General features: G+C 46.9%; 1 protein-coding gene across 1 annotated transcript in view; it reads right to left on the reverse strand.

The window, feature by feature from the left end:
• DLEC1 (DLEC1 cilia and flagella associated protein) overlaps nucleotides 1–2,072 on the reverse strand; it is a 53,505-nt gene extending 51,433 nt beyond the window's left edge. Inside the window, exon 1 of the mRNA XM_084620177.1 lies at nucleotides 1,809–2,072. Coding sequence (XP_084476303.1) covers nucleotides 1,809–1,883 — 75 coding nt within the window. The 5' untranslated portion in view covers nucleotides 1,884–2,072. The remainder of the gene's footprint in view (nucleotides 1–1,808) is intronic.
• Between the last annotated feature and the right edge of the window lie 17,733 nt (nucleotides 2,073–19,805).

A 19,805-nucleotide genomic window follows, 5' to 3' on the forward strand; every position in this document is an offset into this window, starting at 1 on the left:
AAAGGGGACTATGTACATAATGTTCTGGATATAGAAGCTCTGTGTATCTATTTGCTTTATAGAAATCTGGGTTATATAAAGATATAGGCTGCAAAAGCAAATTCCATTCAGATCCTCCAGAGAATGGCTGGGTGGGTGGCTAGGTGTGGACTTTCTAGGGCTGGAAGGCTCTGTCTGTAAAGGACTATCTGCAGGGGGAATTGGGGTCTGCCAGAGAGGGGACTTAGGAGATAGAGGAAATGTCAGATGGTGGTGGAAAGGGGGTCCTGTCTGCAGTGGATACTATAGGGGCACAGAAGGGGGGTTCACAGGAAGGTCCAAGAGAGGCGTGTCTGAGAGGGAGTGTGTGTACAGGGGTGTCTTTCTGGATAGGCTGGTGGGTGTCTCTCCAAGTGGGGCAAAGAGGCTCCCTGCTGGAGCTCTGAATGGGTTGGGGTATCCAGGCACAGTGAATGGGCTGCTGGGGTGTGTGTGTCTCTCTCTCTTTGTGATTCATAGATCCCTAGCCCAGAAGGGACCATTGTGATCATCTGGTTTGACTTCCTGTATATCACAGGCCACAGAAATCGCCCCCGCCCCTGCCAAATCCCAAGAGCAGATATTTTAGAAAAACATTCCATCTTGGTTTTATAATGGTCAGTGATGAAGACCCCACCATGACCCTTGGTAAATTGTTTCAATGTTTTATTACCCTGTTAAAAATCTACACCATGTTTCTAGTCTGAATTTGCCTAGCTTCAACTTCCAGCCATTGGATCATGGGTGGAGGGGTGTCTCTGAGGGTGGAGGTGGCATCAGGGTGTGGTTGCGGGAGGTATCTCTGTGGAGGGGGTCTCCAGCGGGGCAGGGAGGGTGTCTCTAAGGCAGAGGGGCGTCTGGGAAGTGTTGGTCTGGAGGGGGGAAGGCCCGGGGGGGGGGGGGAGTATTGGAGGGTGAGAGAGGGAGGTTTGTGTGTGTGGAGGGCCCCGCAGGGGCAGGGGAATCAGTTTTTGAGGGCAGGGGAAGGACTGGGCAGGAGCATTGGTCTTTGAGTGCAGGGTAGGGGGTTGATCTCTGAAGGCAGGGGAGGACTTTGGGGGGGGGGGGGGAAGAGGAGGTTCTGAGGAGGGAGGGCCCTACGGGGCGGGGGGGGGGTCGGTCTCTGAGGGGGGAGGGCCCAGCTGGCCTGGTGGGGTCGGTCTTGGAGGGGCCTGCTGCGGGGGGGTTGGTCTCGGAGGGAGAAGGGTCCTGGGGGGTTGGTCTCAAAGAGGGGAGGGTCTGTCTCGGGGCAGGGGGGAGGTCCTGCTGGCCTGGGGGTCTGTCTAGGAGGGGAGGGGGTTGGTCTCAGAGGGGGGAGGACCCTGCTGGTGGGTCAGTCTCAGCGGGGGGGCCCTGCTGGCCTGGGGGGGTCGGTCTTGGAGGGGGGGGTCAGTCCCGGGGGGGCCCTGCTGGCCTGGGGGGGGTTGGTCTCGGGGGGGGAGGCACCCTGCGGGGGTCAGTCTCGGGGGGGGGGCCCTGCTGGCCTAGGGAGTCGGTCTTGGGGGGGTCCTACTGGCCTGGGGGGTCGGTCTCGGGGGGGGCACCCTGCTGGCCTGGGGGGGCCTTGCTGGCCTGCGGGGGTCGGTCTCGGGGCGGGGGCCCTGCTGGCCTGGGGGGGGTCGGTCTCGGAGGGGGGCTCAGTCTCGGGGGGGGGCCGGTCTCTGAGGGGGGCTCAGTCTCGGGGGGGCTCCTGCTGGCCTGGGAGGGGTCGGTCTCGGGGGGGGGGGCCCTGCTGGCCTGGGGCGGAGGTCGGTCTCGGAGGCGGGGAAGGGCCATGCCGGGGCCGTTACCTGAGTCCGCTCGGAGGCGGGTCTGTGTCTGTCCATGGAGGGCTCAGGGCTGCTGGGGGCCCCGCCCGCCGCCATCCCCCACGCGGGGCCCGGAGGCCAGGGCAGCCCCGGCCCCGCCGCTCGCACCGGGCGGGCTCGGCCGGAGCCTGTCGCTAGGGGAGCGGCCGGCTCAGTTTACCAGCGCCCTGCCCTAGCGACGGCGCCTCCTCCCAGCCAGCAGCGGGTTCCTCCCGCGCCGGGGCCGCCATCGCGCCCCTTCCTTGGGGAGACCGCCCCGGGGGCCGCAGGGAGCGCAGAGCTGGGGCTGGGCGGGTAGCAGTGTTTGTAGCCCCCGCGCCCCGTCCCCTTTGTGGAGGTGCGCTGTGGTCGTCGCTTAGCGGTAGTCACCCTCTCCCTCCTCTCTGTGACATCGCCCCTGTCCCCTCGCAGGCTGCCCCACAGCCTGAGATCTAGCCCTGGGCTTATGACCCCGGATTTCGCTGCCCACCAGGCCACACTTCCAGCTCTGGGGGCGCCTGGTAGCCTTTGATTTTCCTGTCTCAGTTCACTCTAGGTCAGTGGGTCCCAAACTTTAACAGCCTGTGAACCCCTTTCCCGAAAACGTCAAGTCCGGCGAACCCAAAGCTCCTAAAAAATGAATGTTTCCGGGGATTTTCTCCTTTACCTGAGTATAAATTATAAAAGCGGTGATCTTGGAAATATACAATTTGTTTTTATGACATGCTTATTACACACGATTTATTATTAATTATTATTTATCATTACAGTAGTTTTATTACATTATGAAAACGGCAACACTCTTCCAAGATCTCACTTTGGTATCTTGTATCACTTTGAATAAGCCTGTAATAAGACAAGGCTCCTATGCTTCATCAAGGAATATCCCATGTGAAACAGCATGAAGGTATTTAAAAAGCCAACGCAAACAGTTTCTCCTCCACAAGCATTCAGGTCTTGAGCAGTCCAGGTAAACGACACATTAAAACAAAGCTTCAACCTGTTCTTCATAATCATTTTAAAAACAATACTAGCTGCCTATTTAATTTTAAAAACAGCAAAAAATATCCACCTCCCTTTCCACTTCTTATAAGGAGTCTTGAAGTTTAAATCTCCTCAGTGTGATAGATATGCTTGCTTTGATCTGCTTCGCTCTTGGAAGTCCAGGGGCTCCAGGCTGCTGGCCCCATGCTGCCTGGGGTCTCTAAGGACAGCTCTGTCCGCCATTAGGGAATTTTTCCCTGAGAACCCCCTGTAACATTTCGTGAACCCCAGTTTGGGAACCACTGCTCTAATGCATCACAGCTGGGCTAATATCCCATTTCAACCCCCTCTCCCCTCTTTTCCCCCTCAATAATGGAGAAACTATGAGGCTTCCTGACACCATCCCACTATGTAATTATTATTAATAATAAAAGTAATTGGAACTGGTCAACAATGCAGCAAAACAATTCTGAAAAAATGTGAAATTTCAAAGAAGTTTTTTTTTCTTTTGCAGGGCTTAACAGGGATCCTTTTGTCATTTTTTGCAATATTTTTATCAAAGTAGTTATGTAAATTAATAAGCACTTTGATTAAATGATTTAAAATGGCAAAAAATAAAAAAAATGGAGAAGGTTGATAGTTTTGCAAAAAAAAAAGGGGGGGGGGTTTCAACAAAAAAAAACATTTCATTCAGAACATTTCAGCCAGCTCTAATATTGGTTTATTAACCTGCTCCTACTAAAGTCATTGGGAAAGCCCCTACTGAGTTGAATGGGAGCAGGGCATTTGGAGCACTGCCCTGAAGAATTTACATGGTCATTATGAATAGCGTAATCCTGATAATAATGAGAACCTCAGTGCTCAACACCTCTTAGAATTAGGCCTAAAACAAACATAAAACCAGACAAGGTAGGAACCTCAGATCTGACTTGGAGGGAACACATCTAGGGATAATTAAATAATACAGTTGACTTGATCACTCACTTCTTGCCCTTTCTGTTGAGACGACCAGCAAGTGCTAGTAGCAATAGTAGATTTTGTAGTAATGGACTGAAATCATCATCTCCTGACATATAAGCAGTCAAAAAGCCATACACTGTTCCCTCTAAGCTGTGTGCGTGTGCACGCACACGCAGATCCTAAACCCCGCGCACACGGTGAAACACCGTGTGCACAAAACTTTGCACAGAAGCACAAAATTTTGCCCAGAAGAAATTTTTTGCACACATGGCCTGTCAAAAATTAGAGGGAACATTGGATGGGAATGACTTTTACTCACTACCATTATAGGTGGAATATAAACTGGTTCCCTAGAAGTGAAAGGCTTCTTAATTCAGTCCTCCCTTTTTTCTGTTCCTATCTAATTGTATAAGCTCGGAACATGTTTATAGTGGTTGTACTGGCAGTCTTATTTTGGTGGTAAAATATGACAGTGCTGTTTGCCATAACTACATTCCCAGTATTTTTTATTTTGCCACCCCCCCACACTTTTTTCTGCTTCTGACTTAGACTGAGAGAGCTGCACTGTAATTCATATCACTTTTCTACAACCACCAAGGTAGTTAACCAGCATGAAGGCCTCTTCAGATATGGCTTGGGGCAGAAAAATACATGATGGTGTCAAATACTGGCTAAGGTGCATGCATGCTTCTGCCCCTTGGTGAGTGCTGTAGCTCACGAAAGCTTGTGCTCAAATAAATTTGTTAGTGTCTAAGGTGCCACAAGTACTCCTTTTCTTTTTGCAGATACAGAGTAGCACGGGTGCTACTCTGAAACCTTAATTTGCAGAAAATAGCCCACCTACAGAAGCTACTCCTAGCTAGTGGGCATTCGTTCATTCAGGGTGAGCAAAAAAGTCCTGGGTTCTTTTCTCTCTACTCTTGTGCAATGTTGGGTGACCAGATAGCAAGTGTGAAAAATTGGGACGGGGGTGGGAGGTAATTGGCACCTATATAAGAAAAAGCTGCAAATATCAGAATTGTCTCCATAAAATTGGGACATCTGGTCACCCTAGCGCAATGTAGCTAACAATAGTTGTGTTTATATGTATGCAGTGCATGGATTAATTACAATAGGATAAATGGAACAATCCTTCCTACATCAGGCCATTAAACTCTGCATTTCCCTTGTATAATATGTTATCAAATGAGATTCTTAGAAATCTAGAGATCACATAGTTTACTAGGAAATGAAAATGCCATAGTTTCTTATCGCGTGCAGGGGAAGTTCAGGGTTTCTAAAATATCCTGCTTAGGAGACTAAGGCCAATCAGAGAAATTGCTGTCATCTGGCACCAGTTTCAGTTTTCATCTAGTATTGCCAGGTGCAAATGTTTTCCCATAAAAAAGGATTATGACTATTCTTTCTGATGGCACCCTGTGAATTTACATATGTTCTTGCCTTTAAAACTGGCCCTGCGTGTCAGCATGCAGATGTGTCAGTCCTTCAAGATTCCAAGTTTTTTAGTCATCTGTTGTTACAGTTGACTATAACATCTATGGACTTACCTGGAAAGTCAATAAAATCCAATATTCTTTTAGCAGTTCTTTCCGGTGGACCAAAATAAGCTCAGATAGAGTAGTGGCAATCGGAAAGATGTTTTTGTTTAAAATAATGTGTGATTCAACACTGAAAAGTGTCTATCAAAATAGCTTTGTGGGGTTTCATATTTCTTGTCTCACAATTACTTATAAATCAGGTCTGTTCAGTTTTTATAGGTAAAAATGTTTTTTTCTAACTTCTGCCTTGAAAACTCACCCTGGAATCTGAAAGTCAAGGTGGAGTCTTTCCGTTCACTAATCAAATAAGGAACCTGCAGTCAGAATTTAAGGGCTGATTCAAAGCTGACTGAAGTAAGTTGAAAGTCTCCCACTGACTTCAGAGATTTTAGATTAGGCCTACTTTCCACCCCCCCATTATTAACATATGTAAACTGAATATATATATATAGTTTCAAATGAGCCAGATGTTTCTCATTAACATGAATCTAATAAATTCACATTCCCACACAAGTACAGTATTACAAATCTTATTAATAACACACATACCTCACCTTCTAATTCTACCTTATTTAGCTATCAAAGAAACAAGAGGGTTCTCAGAGCTCTAGCTTATGACAACACAAATACCAGTTTAGAAAGCACTGTCTAAAGTACACATTGTCCAGATATAAATAGTTACTCTTACTTCCAATGTATGAGATCTTCCAGAAACGTTTCCCTTCTTCTGGCATTTTTCCTCTGTATATTATGTAAGTCATAACCAGCTGCTATCTATTGTCCTTCATATATGAGTCATTTGCCCTGTTTCTCTTCTGGTTATTCCACCTTTAAAAGACCCATTTCTGTCTGATCACCCTTATATCATTGTCTGTATATTTATTTTGTTCAAACTCCAGAAATGGTAACCACACATTATAAAATGTGCTTGATCCTAATAGAAGATGATCATTTTTTTTCTTTTGCAATAATTTCCCATGTCTTATTTCTCCATGCCATATAGATCATTGTTGCAACCACTGTTATATATTTGCAACAAATCTTGTACAAAGGTTATCAAGTGAGGTGTCTATGAAAAAGTTATGATTTGCTGCTTATGATTATGCTATCTGTATGCATGGATAATTTTTGTATTTGAAGTTATGAATATTGGCTCTATACCTGGATTTCAAATATTTGCTCCTAAAGTAACACCCAGGAAGTAGTTAGCCAGTACATCTTGGAGGAACTATTCAAATTGAGTGGTCCATCAAAAGAACAATGGACCATAGGAGACACCTATTTACACTTAATGGAATTTCCTGCAATGACTAGGTGAAATGCGTGGACATGTGACTTGCCCATGTGACTCCAAACTCCATCTTGTTGCTGTAATCTTGTTGCTGTAAGAACAATGGGTTTCCCTCCACATGGCAGAGGATATAAAAGGACCTGGAAACCCCTCCATTTTGCCTCTATTTTGCTCCAGCTCAAACCTCTGGACTATGAACTTATATTAATGGGAGCATTCTAACCAATGGACTGAGGACCTTCCAATGATTTCGAAACAGCCAGAGACTTGACTTAAGCCAGCAGTTTACTCCATCACTGCTACAAGCCTGAACCAAGAACTTTGCAATTACTGTATGTATTTGATTCCTTAAACCAATTTTAACTCTCACCTTTCTTTCTTTCTTTCTTTCTTTCTTTCTTTCTTTCTTTCTTTCTTTCTTTCTTTCTTTCTTTCTTTCTTTCTTTCTTTCTTTCTTTCTACAAATATCCTTTTAGATACTAAAGGATTGGCATCAGCATGATTTTTGGGTAAGAACTGGGTTATATATTGACCTGGGTGTGTGGCTAGTCCTTTGGGATCAGAAGAACCTATTATTTGATGAGAGAGGGCCGGCTCCAGGCACCAACGAAGGAAGCAGATGCCTGGGGCTGCCAATAGAAAGTGGCGGCACTCCGTCCATTATTGGGGCGGCACGTCCGGGTCTTCGGCAGCAATTCGGCGGCAGGTCCTTCATTCCCTCCCTCCCTCTTCAGCGGCAGCTCAATTGGGTTTTGTTTTTTTTTTCTTCGCCACCCCTTCCCCATCATGGGAATGCCTTTGGGTTGAGGGGGAGGTTCGGGGAGAAGAGAGCTCTTCCTTCCTCTTCTGATTGGTTGCACAGCTCCAAGAGGCATGGCAGTAGGGAAGGCAGCCAATGAGAAGGGGTTCCCCCAGGCAGGACTCATATTCGCTACAGGGCTGGAGCTTCTCACATCTGTGACACTCTCCAGGGGTACCCAGGGTTGTGAGATGTCTGCCCACTACCTGCCCTTACTGTAAAGCAATCTGATGTAGGCTTGCTATGGGTCAGCTCCCAGAAATGAACAGCCTCTGGTAACACAAGCACTGCCTTCCAGGCCTCCGCAGGCCTCGCTTGCTCGGTGCAGGCTAGGAGCAGGCACACACTAATCCCTGAGTCCTCTGAGTATTCTCTGTAGCATCCAGCCCCTTTTTTCACTGAACTCTCACAGAATGACCAGGCCTGCTGTTCCCAAAGGAGCAGTACACACCAGCTTGTAAGATTCAACTCAAGATCACCACTTAGCTTAACACCACAGCACTGAGATCTATTTATAGCTAAAAGCAAAATAAATGTTTATTATCAAAGAAGAGAGATTCCAGTGATAGCGAGTAAGACTATTGGAAACAAACAGTTACGTATAAAAAGAATTCATAACACACTTTCGAGAGACTAAACTCAATGTACAGGTTACCCTCCTATCTAAAGAAGCTTATCTCACCCAAAGTTCTCCAGAATTTTCAACCAAGCCTGGTTGAGACCCCTTTTTCATGAAGCAAACTCGCTGTCCTTTTACTTGGTCAGTGAAGAGTGAGCTGGTGTCTTCTTTTCCCTCCAAATATAGTGGAGCAAACCTTTGATCTGCACCCGCCAGACAGGGTTCTTTCCCTCGCCCCCTGTTTTTGTCTTCGTATTAGTTTCCTTCTTTGAAGTTCTCCCAATCCTTCATTTGCATTCATTTCAGACTGGTGATAAGGGACCCCCTATGAACAAGACAGTACTCAATTTGCATATAAATATGAATAGATAGACAAACATCTCTTGTCTGACAGAAATCCTGTTTTTCACCTTTGCTGGTGACCAGTCCCTAGACACACTTTAAGAACCTATTTTCAGTGTATATACATAACTCCTCAGATAGTATCTTTACGTACATTTCACAATGATATTGATGACTCATGTGACACCGGCTTTTATTTCAGACTTCACAAGATGTTCTTTGGTGAGCTGGAATGCACATACCAGACTCAGGAGATTCTTGTAACCCCTGTGCACCTCCTCTGTGCCCCATGCCAGATTGGCACTAAGAGGTTCTTGGGTAACAGCATCATTGCCAGTCTGGGCTCCTGCCTCAGCTGAAATCCTATCATAATTGTCTATGGGGATTCACAAACCGATACAATTACTAGTCTCTACTACACTGAGCTTCTTAAATTAGACTAAAGGGAGAGAGAGAGAGAGTAAGAGCAAAGGATGCGAGAGCAAAAGGTGCTGTGATGGGCATAGGCAGAGGTAACACGTAACTGTGGCTAGTGGCGGGGGGGCGGGGGGAGCGCATGACCCCCAGAACCTTTCAAGATTTCTTGGGACACCTCTGGCACAGATGTCCAGTTGTGAGGAGGCACCAGTCCCACTGGTAGTGGCACTCTCAGTGTGTCCATGCAACAAGGGGATGGAGGAAGCAGTAGGCCAGCTGGCTGCTGGCTGAGCTCCTTCTCTGCCACATGGGTTGCTTCGCCTTCTCTGCTGCTGGAGTCCTATGTGTTGCCTCTGCCTCCATCCCCCAACTCAGTGGACGGTCTGCAAAGCAAGCAGCAGCGCTGGGACAGCACAAGCAGGGAAGGAGAAGCAGCCCAATGTGGCGGAAAGGAGCTCAGTTAGCAGCCAGCCACTCTTGCCAGGGGAAGCGCTGCCTCCTCGCTGCTGGGTGTCCCTGCCAGAGGTATCCTAAAAAATCTTGGGGGGCATGTGACCCTGCATGCTCCCACCCACGCGCTGCCTCTGTGCACAGGTGCAAGAACCATCTTTAGCCCCTCCTGCTTAGCTTCCTGCTACAGATTTAAAGAGAGTAAACATATCATTACACCAGGAATATATACTAGGGCTGTCAAGCGATTAAAAAAATTAATCGCACTGTTAAACAATAATTGAATACTATTTATTTAAATATTTTTGGATGTTTTCTACATTTTCAAATATATTGATTTCAATTACAACACAGAATACAAAGTGTACAGTGCTCACTTTTTATTTATTTTTGATTACAAGTATTTGCGCTGTAAAAACCCAAAGAAATAGTATTTTTCAATTCACCTAATACAAGAACTATAGTGCAGTCTCAAACAACATGTGCTGGGTCATCATCTGAGACTGCTATAACATGAAATATATGGCAGAATGCAGGTAAAAAAGAGCAGGGGACATAAAATTCTCCCCCAAGGAGTTCAGTCCCAAATTAATTAACACATTATTTTTTTAACGAGCATTATCAGCATGGAAGCATGTCCTCTGGAATGGTGGCCGAAGCATGAAGGGGCATACGAATGTTTAGCACATCTGGCATGTAAATCCCATGCAATGCCGGCTACAAAAGTGCCATGCAAATGCCTGTTCTCACTTTCTAGTGACATTGTAAATAAGAAGTGGGCAGCATTATCTCCTGTAAATGGAAACAAACTTGTTTGTCTTAGCGATTTGCTGAACAAGAAGTAGGACTGAGTGGACTTGTAGGCTCTGAAGTTTTACATTGTTTTGTTTTTGACTGCAGTTATGTAGCAAAAAAAATCTGCATTTCTAAATTGCACTTTTACGACAAAGAGATTGCACTACAGTACTTGTATGAGGTGAATTGAAAAATACTAGTTCTTTTGTCTATCATTTTTACAGTGAAAATATTTGTAGTAAAAATAATATACACTTTGATTTCAATTACAACACAGAATACAATGTATATGAAAATCTAGAAAAACACCCAAAATATTTAATACATTTCAATTGGTAGTCTATTGTTTAACAGTTTGATTAAAACTGAGATTAATCGCAATTAATTTTTTCGAGTTAATTGCATGAGTTAACGGCAATTAATTGACAGCCCTATTAATGTTTCTCTGTTTACAGTAAGTTTCTAAAATGAATACTTTTCTCCCTATTGCTCAGAAAATGTCAATACTTTTCTTTGAACTGCAGGAAAAAAAGTGTGAGTTAACTGTGATTAATTGACAGCCCTAATATGTAGTATATCTTAATGAGGGCTGACAGCAAATTTAAACATCCTTGTGCCAGTCTGAAGCTATATGATGAATCTCTACCACTACAGTCAGACTAGATTAGTAGATTCCAAGGCCAAAAGGGATCATCTAGTCTGACCTGTATGACACAGGCCATAGAACTTCCCCAAAGTAATTCCTAGTGCATATGTTTTAGGAAAACATCCAATCTTGAAGTAAATATTGTCAGTGATGGAGAATCCACCACAACCCTTGGTAAGTTGTTCCAATTTTTAATTGCCCTTAGTGTTAAAAATGTATGCCTTATTTCTAATCTGAATTTGTCTAGCTTCAACTTCAACTGGATCATGTTATACTTTTCTCTGCTAGACTGAACAGCCCTGTAATGGGGCCGTTGCCCAACTTTGGCAGACAAAGGATTGATAGCAGTCCTTGAAGCATCTGCGCAGAACCCAGCCAATCAGAGAACGTCAGAAAGGCAGCCAATCAGGGCCAGGCTGGGCCCTATATAAAGGCTGCAAAGCAGAAGCGACAGGGTCTCTCCCTGACCAGCAAGGGAGGAGGCCTGGCTTCTAGAGGATAGCACCTTATATAGAGCAGCGCTGGGCAGGCTCAGGGGAGCAGAGGGAAAGCTCCAGGCTGAGGCCCCTGAAAGAAAGGGCTGAGAAGGTGCAAGGGCCAAAGGGGAAGTGGCCCAGGGAGCACAAGCAGTAGAGGAGAGACAAGGAGGGCAGGACATGGCTGATGCCAGAAGGTCCCTGGACCGGGACCCAGAGTAGTAGGTGGGCCTGGGTCTCTCCCTCCCCCTTACACTGCACCTGGCCGTGGAGGAGCATGGCCCGACACAGACTGTGGCTTGCCCTTGAGGCAAGGGGTTAGACTTTGGTGCTGCAGCTGACTATGAGGGCAGGTGCAGACTGAGGACTATGGATTCCCCCGGAAGGGGAGAAAACTGAGTGGGGTACAGCCGGAGGGCTGTGTCCAGAAGAGGATGCCACAAACCAGGGAGCAATGCAGGTCCCAGACAGCAGAGCAGACAATGGGTGAGATATCACCTGCAGATGGTGCTCCACAGCTGGACAGAGCTAATTCCCAGAGCTACCAGCAGCAGGTGCTGCAGTTGTGAGTCTGTAACCCATCACAAGCCCCTTATTAAATATTTGTTTCTCATGTAGGTATTTATAGATGGTCATCAAGACACCTCTTACCCTTCTCTGTTTTAAACTGAATAGATTGAGTTCCTTGAGTCTAATCTGTTTATCATTCTCGTGGCTCTTCTTTGTACCCTTTCCAATTTATCAACGTCCTTCTTGAACTGTGGGCACCAGAACTGGACACAGGATTCCAGCAGCGGTTGCAGCAGTGCCAAATACAGAAGTAAAATAACCTCTTTACTTCTACTCAAGATTCCCCTGTTTATGCATCCGAGGACTGCATTAGCCATTGTGGCCAGTGTCACATTGGGAGCTCATGTTCAGTTTATTATCCACCACAACCTCAATCTCTTTCAGAGTCACTGCTTCCTAGGATAGAGTTCCCCCATCAGGTAAGTATGGCCTACATTCTTTATTCCTAGATGTATACATTTACTTTTAGCCATATTAAAACACACATTGTTTCCTTGTGCCCACTTGCCAAGTGATCCAGGTCACTCTGCATCAGTGACCTGTCCTCTTTATTATTTACCACTTCCCCCAATTTTGAGTCATTTACAAACTTTATCACTGGTGGTTTTGTTTTCTTCCAGGTCACAGATAAAAAAGGTTAAATAGCATTGGGCCAAGAACTGATCCCTGTGGACCCCACTAGAAACATACCCATTTGATGTTGATTTCCCACTTACAATTATATTTTGAGACCTATCAGTTAGCCAGTTTAAGCATTTAATATGTGCCATATTCTAGTTTTGTAATTAAAATGTCCTGTGTCGCCCAGTCAAATGCCTTACAGAATTTTAAGTATAATACATCCCCACTATTACCGTTATCAGCCAAACTTGTAATCTCATAAAAAGAAAATCAAGTTCATTTGAGAGGATCTCAGTTTTCCATAAACCTGTACTGATTGGCATTAATTATATTACCCTCTTTTAATTCTTTATTAATTTAGTCCCGTATCAGCTATTCCATTATCTTGCCTGGGATTGATGTCAGACTGACAGGCCTATAATTACCCAGTTCATCTCATTTACTGTTTTTAAATATTTGCACAATATTTTTTTCCAGTCTTCTGGAACCTCCCTGGTGTTTCAAGGCTTATTGAAAATCAACATTAATGATCCAGAGAGATCCTTAGCCAGCTCTTTTAAAAATCTTGGATGCAAGTTATCAGGACCTGCTGGTTTAAAAATGTCTAATTGTAGTAGCTAATGTTTAACATCCTCCTGAGATACTAGTGGAATGGCAAGTGTTACCATATGATATGACTATATCATCAATTTTCTCCAAATATAGAACAGAAATATTTATTTAACACTTTGCCTTTTTTGCATTATTATTGATAATCTAGTAATGGATCAGTACTATTGTTAAGATTCTTTTTGCCCTTAACACTGCTGGCCATAGATTTCCCCTTGTGTCTCTTTGCTTCTCTTATGAATTTTTTACAGTTCCTAGCTTCTGATTTATATTTATTACTATCTACATCCACTTTCCTCCATTTGTTTGTTTATTTACTTATTTATTGCTGATTTCACTTTCCTTCTAAACCAGGTCAGTTATTTAACCAGTATGGCCTTCTTCCTTGATTGTGGGACTGTGCCTTTTGGGGCATATAGTAAGGTGTTCAACAAATTCCTAATTTTCATTCACATCTTTCTGATTAAATTCTTTCTCCCCGTTGATTTGGCTCATCATTGTTTTCAGCTTTGTGAAATTGATCCTTGTAAAGCATCAAGTATATAAATCACTGGTCTGGACTTTATTCTCTTTGCACTTGTATCTAATTTTTAGTTCTGTGATCAGTTGCTCTTTATCTGCCAAGATGAGGTCTAATATAGAATTCTCCCTTCTTAGATGCAACACTTTTTGAGTTAGGAAATTGTCATCTATGATATTTAGAAATTCCAAGATGGTTTAGTACTGGCAGAATGAAACCTCCAGCATATGTTACTCAAATTGAATTCCCTCATGATCATGCAGCTTTTTCCCCTACACATAATAGATAGGTGCGTAAGGAGTGTGATTTGGTGGTCTGTAGCAGATACCAGCGAGTATACCATCTTATGCTTTATCTGTTAGGACATTCATCCACAAGCACTTCAAGAACGTAAGAACGGCCATACTGGGTCAGACCAAAGGTCCATCCAGCCCTGTTGCGGTCCAAATACAAGACAGCACAAAGCTTTAAGCAAGCAAGCAGGCTGGTCTGCCAACAGGCTGGTCCTGTCAGCTTTCCACCCTCTCCTTTTTTCTTTCTCTCCCCCCGCGCATTACATTCTCCAACAGATAAAAGGAATACACTGGCTTTGTTTAACATTCTTATTTACCAATTTCTATCTACCGCATTCCTTGCTCTCGGGCCTTGAGCCCAGTCCTGGGAGGCTTCCCACGGTTCATGTCATCTGGGCGAGATTCCAAGGTTCATGCCCTTGAGAGGAGCCGTGTGTGCACTGCTCCTACACAACACTCCGGGTGTGCCCCGAATGTTGCCAAGTGCATGAACCTTGTCTGAATGCTACATCCCCTCCTTTTTTGTTTATTTGTGTTCGGCCATCTCATGGTAGCCATCAATTTGCTTTTGCAAGCCAATTAACTCCCGGACAAACAAGGTCATAACTCGTGGAGCCTGCCAGGGTGGGTCTCGACAAAGCCTTAACAAAAAGGAAATACATTGCACAAAGCAACAGCAAAAAATAAGCCCAAGAAGGTAAAGTGTAATTGGCCGGGCCCCAGTTAGCCATGCTAGAGTACTGGGAAGAGAGGTTCGCATAAGCAGCAAGCATCATCTCATTCCCTATTTCCTCAGGGTGACAACATACTGGAATAAGGCACGTACCTAACAATTCTTCAGCTACTACAAAATCAGATAAACAAAAGTGGGTAACATTTACTATTAAAGCCAATCTTTCCCATAGGTTATATGTCATTCGGGCCTGTAACGGAGGAGTTGCTCCCGAGTAAACCCCTACAGGGAATAGCAGGCACATAAGGCACACTATCAATACAGAATTAGTAGTAATTTGGGCGAGAATGGCCACAAACAGAGTCTCAGGAGTCTCTGACTGTTGGTTTGCTGCCAGTCTTCGTTGAGCCGCGGTGACCAATGCTTTCACTGCTCCCCATGTCACGGGCTGGCTTGGGACGCTACGTCTCCTCCGTCTCCGTCCCGCCATTGTCGACCCGGGAGGCACCGTGTTCTCCTCCAAGGTCAGCTGAAACTCCGGTATGGGGTTCGACAGCCCCTGGTGCCACGCCATGCTGTTTCAGTGTCGGTCACACACACCGGGCCGGAACCCACAACGGTCCTGCAGGGAGAGACACAGCAGCATATCCCCGACCCCAAGTGATTAAAGGTACTGGGCCCAACCATTGCTGATCAGGCAGCTGACGGTAATAGACACGCGGTCTTTCCAGTACCTCGGACTTATGAAAATGCCAATCCGCGGGGGTCTGCTGATCTGTATTCAGTGTTAAATTATTTAAAGTAAACAAAAGGACATGCAATTGTTGCTGAATGTCTCCTAAGGTTCGGAGACGCAGCTCCCCTTGTTTTAATTGTTTGTCAAGCAAGGTTTTTAGCGTGCGATTTGCACGTTCAACAATAGCTTGGCCTGTGGAATTATAAGGGATCCCGTGTTTGAGACGGACGTCCCATTGAGCACAAAAGGTAGAGAGGGCTGTGAAGCAATAGGCTGGGGCATTATCTGTTTTTATCTGGCTCGCGCGACCCATAACAACAAAACAGGCTAGCAAATGGTGAATAACTTTGGGAGTGGCTTCCCCACGCTGTGGGGTCGCCCAGAGGAATCCCGAATAGGTATCAATGGAAACATGTAAAAACGAATAGGGGCAGAATTGTGGCACGTGAGTGACATCCATTTGCCACAGCCGATTCGCTGCGGTACCTCTGGGGTTAACGGCATAAGAAAAGGTAGGGGCAGCAGCGGCACAGTGGGGGCAGGAACGAACAATAGAACGTGCATGATCAGCAGGAATGTGAAATTGTCGGGCCAAAACGGAGGCAGACTGATGAAAAAAGGAGTGGCTTTCGATGGGGTCAGAAAAAAGGGAATTTACCTAACCACGTAATGCGTGATCGGCGCGCGCATTGCCCTCAGTGAGTATCCCAGGCAGAGGGGTATGACTGCGAATATGAGCAACAAAATAAGGGAAATTACGAGTGGTGATGAGATACTGTAAGGACAAAAACAGGCGGAGGAGGTCCGCATCAATCTGAGGGGTAATGAGGGCAAGGGGCAAGCGATCGATTACCTGATTAACATAATGGGTGTCCACAATTAAATTAAAGGGACAATCAGCAAAAAGTTGAAAGGCCAAAATAACAGCAGCCAGTTCTGAGCGCTGCGCGGAACGCTGAGGCAGCGTAAAACAAGAATGCCAACAAGGGGGGTCACCTAATTGATAGGTGACAACACCGCGATGTGGAGAGCCATCAGTAAAAAGAGTGATAGCTGAAACAATAGGTCGAGAGCGGCTAAGACGATGTACGATTAGTGGCACCTTTTGTGTAATCACCAAACGAGGATCTTTCGGGGGATTATAAGAGAGCTCTCCCACATAATCACAAAGAGCAACCTGCCAGGCCAAGGAGGTGTGGTACAAGGAATCAAATTCACTACGTGACAAGGGGAACACAATGGCAACTAAATCAGTGCCCGTGAGTTGCACTGCACGGTGGCGGGCTTTACGAACAAGGTCGGACAGGGCGTCTAAATAAGGATAAATGTTCCGAGGAGGAGTGGAAGACAAATATATCCACTCTATAATAGAGACGGCTGTGTCTGTACGAGGTACAAACAGAGCCGCAGTAGGCGTATGAGGGGTGGCAAGGAGAACTAACCACAGGGGACGAACCTCAGTGAGTCTATCCACAAACTGCTGACTCAACACTGCATTGATCTGTCGAATGCAGGCAATGTGCTCCTCAGTGATGGCAATAACTGCGCCCGGTGCCTGAGCTCCACGTAGGAGCTCGATCAACGGCCGCAGCATCGATGTGGGGAGATGGAAGTAGGGTCGAATCCAATTTAAATGACCCAAAATTTGTTGTAATTTAACGAGGGTTAGGGGTTGGGGTAGGACCACTTCCGGGCGAACAGGGGCAGCATAGGTTTGTAAAACCTTATGCCCAAGATATTGGTAGGGATAAGAGCGTTGAATTTTTTCTGGTGCCACTAACAGGCCATTTTGGCCAAGAATCTGAGACAAATATTCAAGCTGTTGTGCCGTAACCTGGGGACCGCTAAGCAAAATATCATCCATATAATGGTAGACCTTTAGTGTGGGGTATCGGGCACGAAAAGGGGCGAGGGCCCGATCCACAAAAAATTGACACAAGGTTGGACTATTTTGCATTCCCTGGGGCAAGACCTTCCACTGATACCTTTGAGAGGGTCGCTGATTATTATATCTGGCACTGTAAACGCGAATTTTTCGCGATCTTGTGGGCAAAGGGGGATGGTGAAGAAACAATCTTTTAAATCTAACACACAAAGCTGATCGGTTTGAGGAATTAAATTCGGGTTTGGCAACCCAAACTGCAAGGGGCCCATGGGTTGGATGCGTTTATTTATTTCCCTTAAATCGTGTAACAGCCTCCATGCACCAGATTTTTTCTTAATAACGAACACTGGGGTGTTCCAAGGACTAGTGGAGCTCTCCAAGCGCTGTGCATGCAAATATTGTTGCACAAGCAAATGAAGCGCTTTCAGTTTTTCTGGGGGAGGGGCCCACTGGTCAATCCATACGGGCTCTAACGATTGCCATACCAATGTGGAGGGCAAGGTGGGTGGGGGAGGGTTTTGGGCCATTATATATTAATATCGAGGGTGGTGTCCAGCTTTACAAGTAAGTCACGGCCCCAAATATTGAGGTGGACAGGGAGCACAAAAGGGCGGATCGTAGCAAGGACACGGCCTCCTGGTTTAGAGACCGTGACCCAAGACAAACTTTGGCACCCGGGTTTGCTATCCCCGATTCCCCACAACTCTTTAGAAGGAACTGTTGGCCATCTGACCGGCCAGTCCTGATCACAAATCACCGTAACGTCAGCTCCAGAGTCCACCAGCCCTATAAAAGGAACATTATTTAAGAGAAGTGTTAACTGAGGTTTCGAGGGGTGGAGCGACATTGTTAGAGCAACAAGTGGAGAGGACGTGTTGTGAGACGGCAACTGAGACAGCGTCGATCCAAAGCCGTTCCCGCCCCGGGCTCAATCCTCTGTGGCTGGCACCTGATAGGGGACTAAAATCAATTGTGCAATTGACCGTCCACGCGGGAGCGACTGTGGAAGATGGGTCCACACCTGAACCTTAATAACGCCGGTGTAATCGGCATCAATGACCCCTGGGATGACAAAAAAACCCTGTTTCCCAGCGTGTGAGCAAGGGGGAACCAGACCCACAAATCCGGCAGGGAGAAGTCCCATCACCTGTGTAGGTATGGCGCAAACCTCCCCCGGCAACCGAAAATCAGTGTCCTCCTGCATAATCAAATCAAGCCCTGCACTTCTGGCAGTCGACGCCCTCATGGAGTCTATGGATTTTAAGGCAGAGGAACAGTTGTCTGAGTGGGAAACACCCCCGTTTGGCCCTGGGTTCGGGGGGGACCCGTCGTGCGGTTTCCCGACCAGCTACGACACTGATTAGCCCAGTGATAGCCCTTCCGACACTTGGGGCACTTCTTTGAGGGGCGGGCAGGCGCCGTCGATGAGCGGCACTCCTGCTGAAAGTGACCCTCCTTACCACAGCGGTAACAACGCTTTCCCTCCTTCCCGCTTTTCCGCAGGGCGGCGGCCAGAACCCCAGCTTTATGTGCTTGTGTGCCGATGTTTTGGCACGCCCGCAGCATGTCCGACAGCTCTAGAACGCCAGCGGCTTGTGCCGCCTGGAGAGCACGGCGGCAATCCTCGTTCACATTTTCAACCGCCATTTTTAACAGGATCTCCTGAGCTGCTGCAGGGTTATCCACCTGTCGGAGGATAGCCTCCTGCAATCTGTTGGTAAAATCCATAAAGGACTCTGATGCACCCTGACGGATACTGGCAAAGCTTTTGGTAGGCTTGCCTGAATCCGGGACCTTCCGGAAAGCATGCTGGGCGCAGGCAGAAATAATGGGGAAGACAGCCTGAGGGAGTTGAGATTGCATCTGAATGGTAGCAAACTGGCCCTCCCCTGCCAAGTGCTCATAAATGACACCTTGCTCTCTATATACCTGGGCTTGGCGTTCCGCCATCTGCCGATACTCACTAAGCCAAATAACATACTGACTGGGCGTCAGCATCATGCGCAACAGCGCCTTCCAGTCTTCCGGGACCAGGGTGTACCCAGTACCTAGCCCTTCAATGAGACCACGCACATACGTGCTAGTGAGGCCGAACTCGCGAATCGCTTTCTTTACGTCTCTGATCACCGAGTAAGGCAAACTGACCCAGTTTGCAAGCTGGTTGCCCTGGCCATCATCCTGCCAGGTCGCCGGGCAAACTGAGACCAGATCAGCTAATTCCTCTGTTGTAAGATCTGGGCGAGTCCTCGCTGCGTAAACCATTTGTTGCACCAGCGAAAGCCCCTGAGCAGACGCGGACGACCCCCCGGGGGGCCTCAGAGCATGGGGCCCCACGGGGGGATGGTGACCACTCACCGGCTCCAAAGGAGGCGGCAGTAATTGAGGCACTGGGGGCGAAGCAGGGGGAGGGATGGCTGCAGGAGTGGACGGGGGTGGCGAGATCAGCAGCCCCTCTATTGGCGCGGAAGAGGGTCTTTCCGAGGCGAGACCCTGTGTTGCATTGCCAGGAGGGGGGATGGCTGCAGGAGCGGACGGGAGTGGCAAGATCACCAGCCTCTCTATTGGCACGAGGGAGGACCTGTCCGAGGCGACACGCTGTATTGCGTCGCGGCAGAGGTGCCAGGCATGTAAAGCCTGCACGGGTGCCCGAGGCTCTTTGTGCAATGTCTGGCCCAACTGCTCCCAGTCCGCTAGCTTAAGGGTTCCGGCTTCAGGGTACCACGGGCATTGGGCACTCACTTCCTGTAGCAGGAGAGTGAGTTCTCAAGTGGGGCAG

The sequence above is a fragment of the Lepidochelys olivacea genome (assembly GCF_965140295.1).
Source record: "Lepidochelys olivacea isolate rLepOli2 genome assembly, chromosome: 2".
Classification (NCBI taxonomy): domain Eukaryota; kingdom Metazoa; phylum Chordata; order Testudines; family Cheloniidae; genus Lepidochelys; species Lepidochelys olivacea.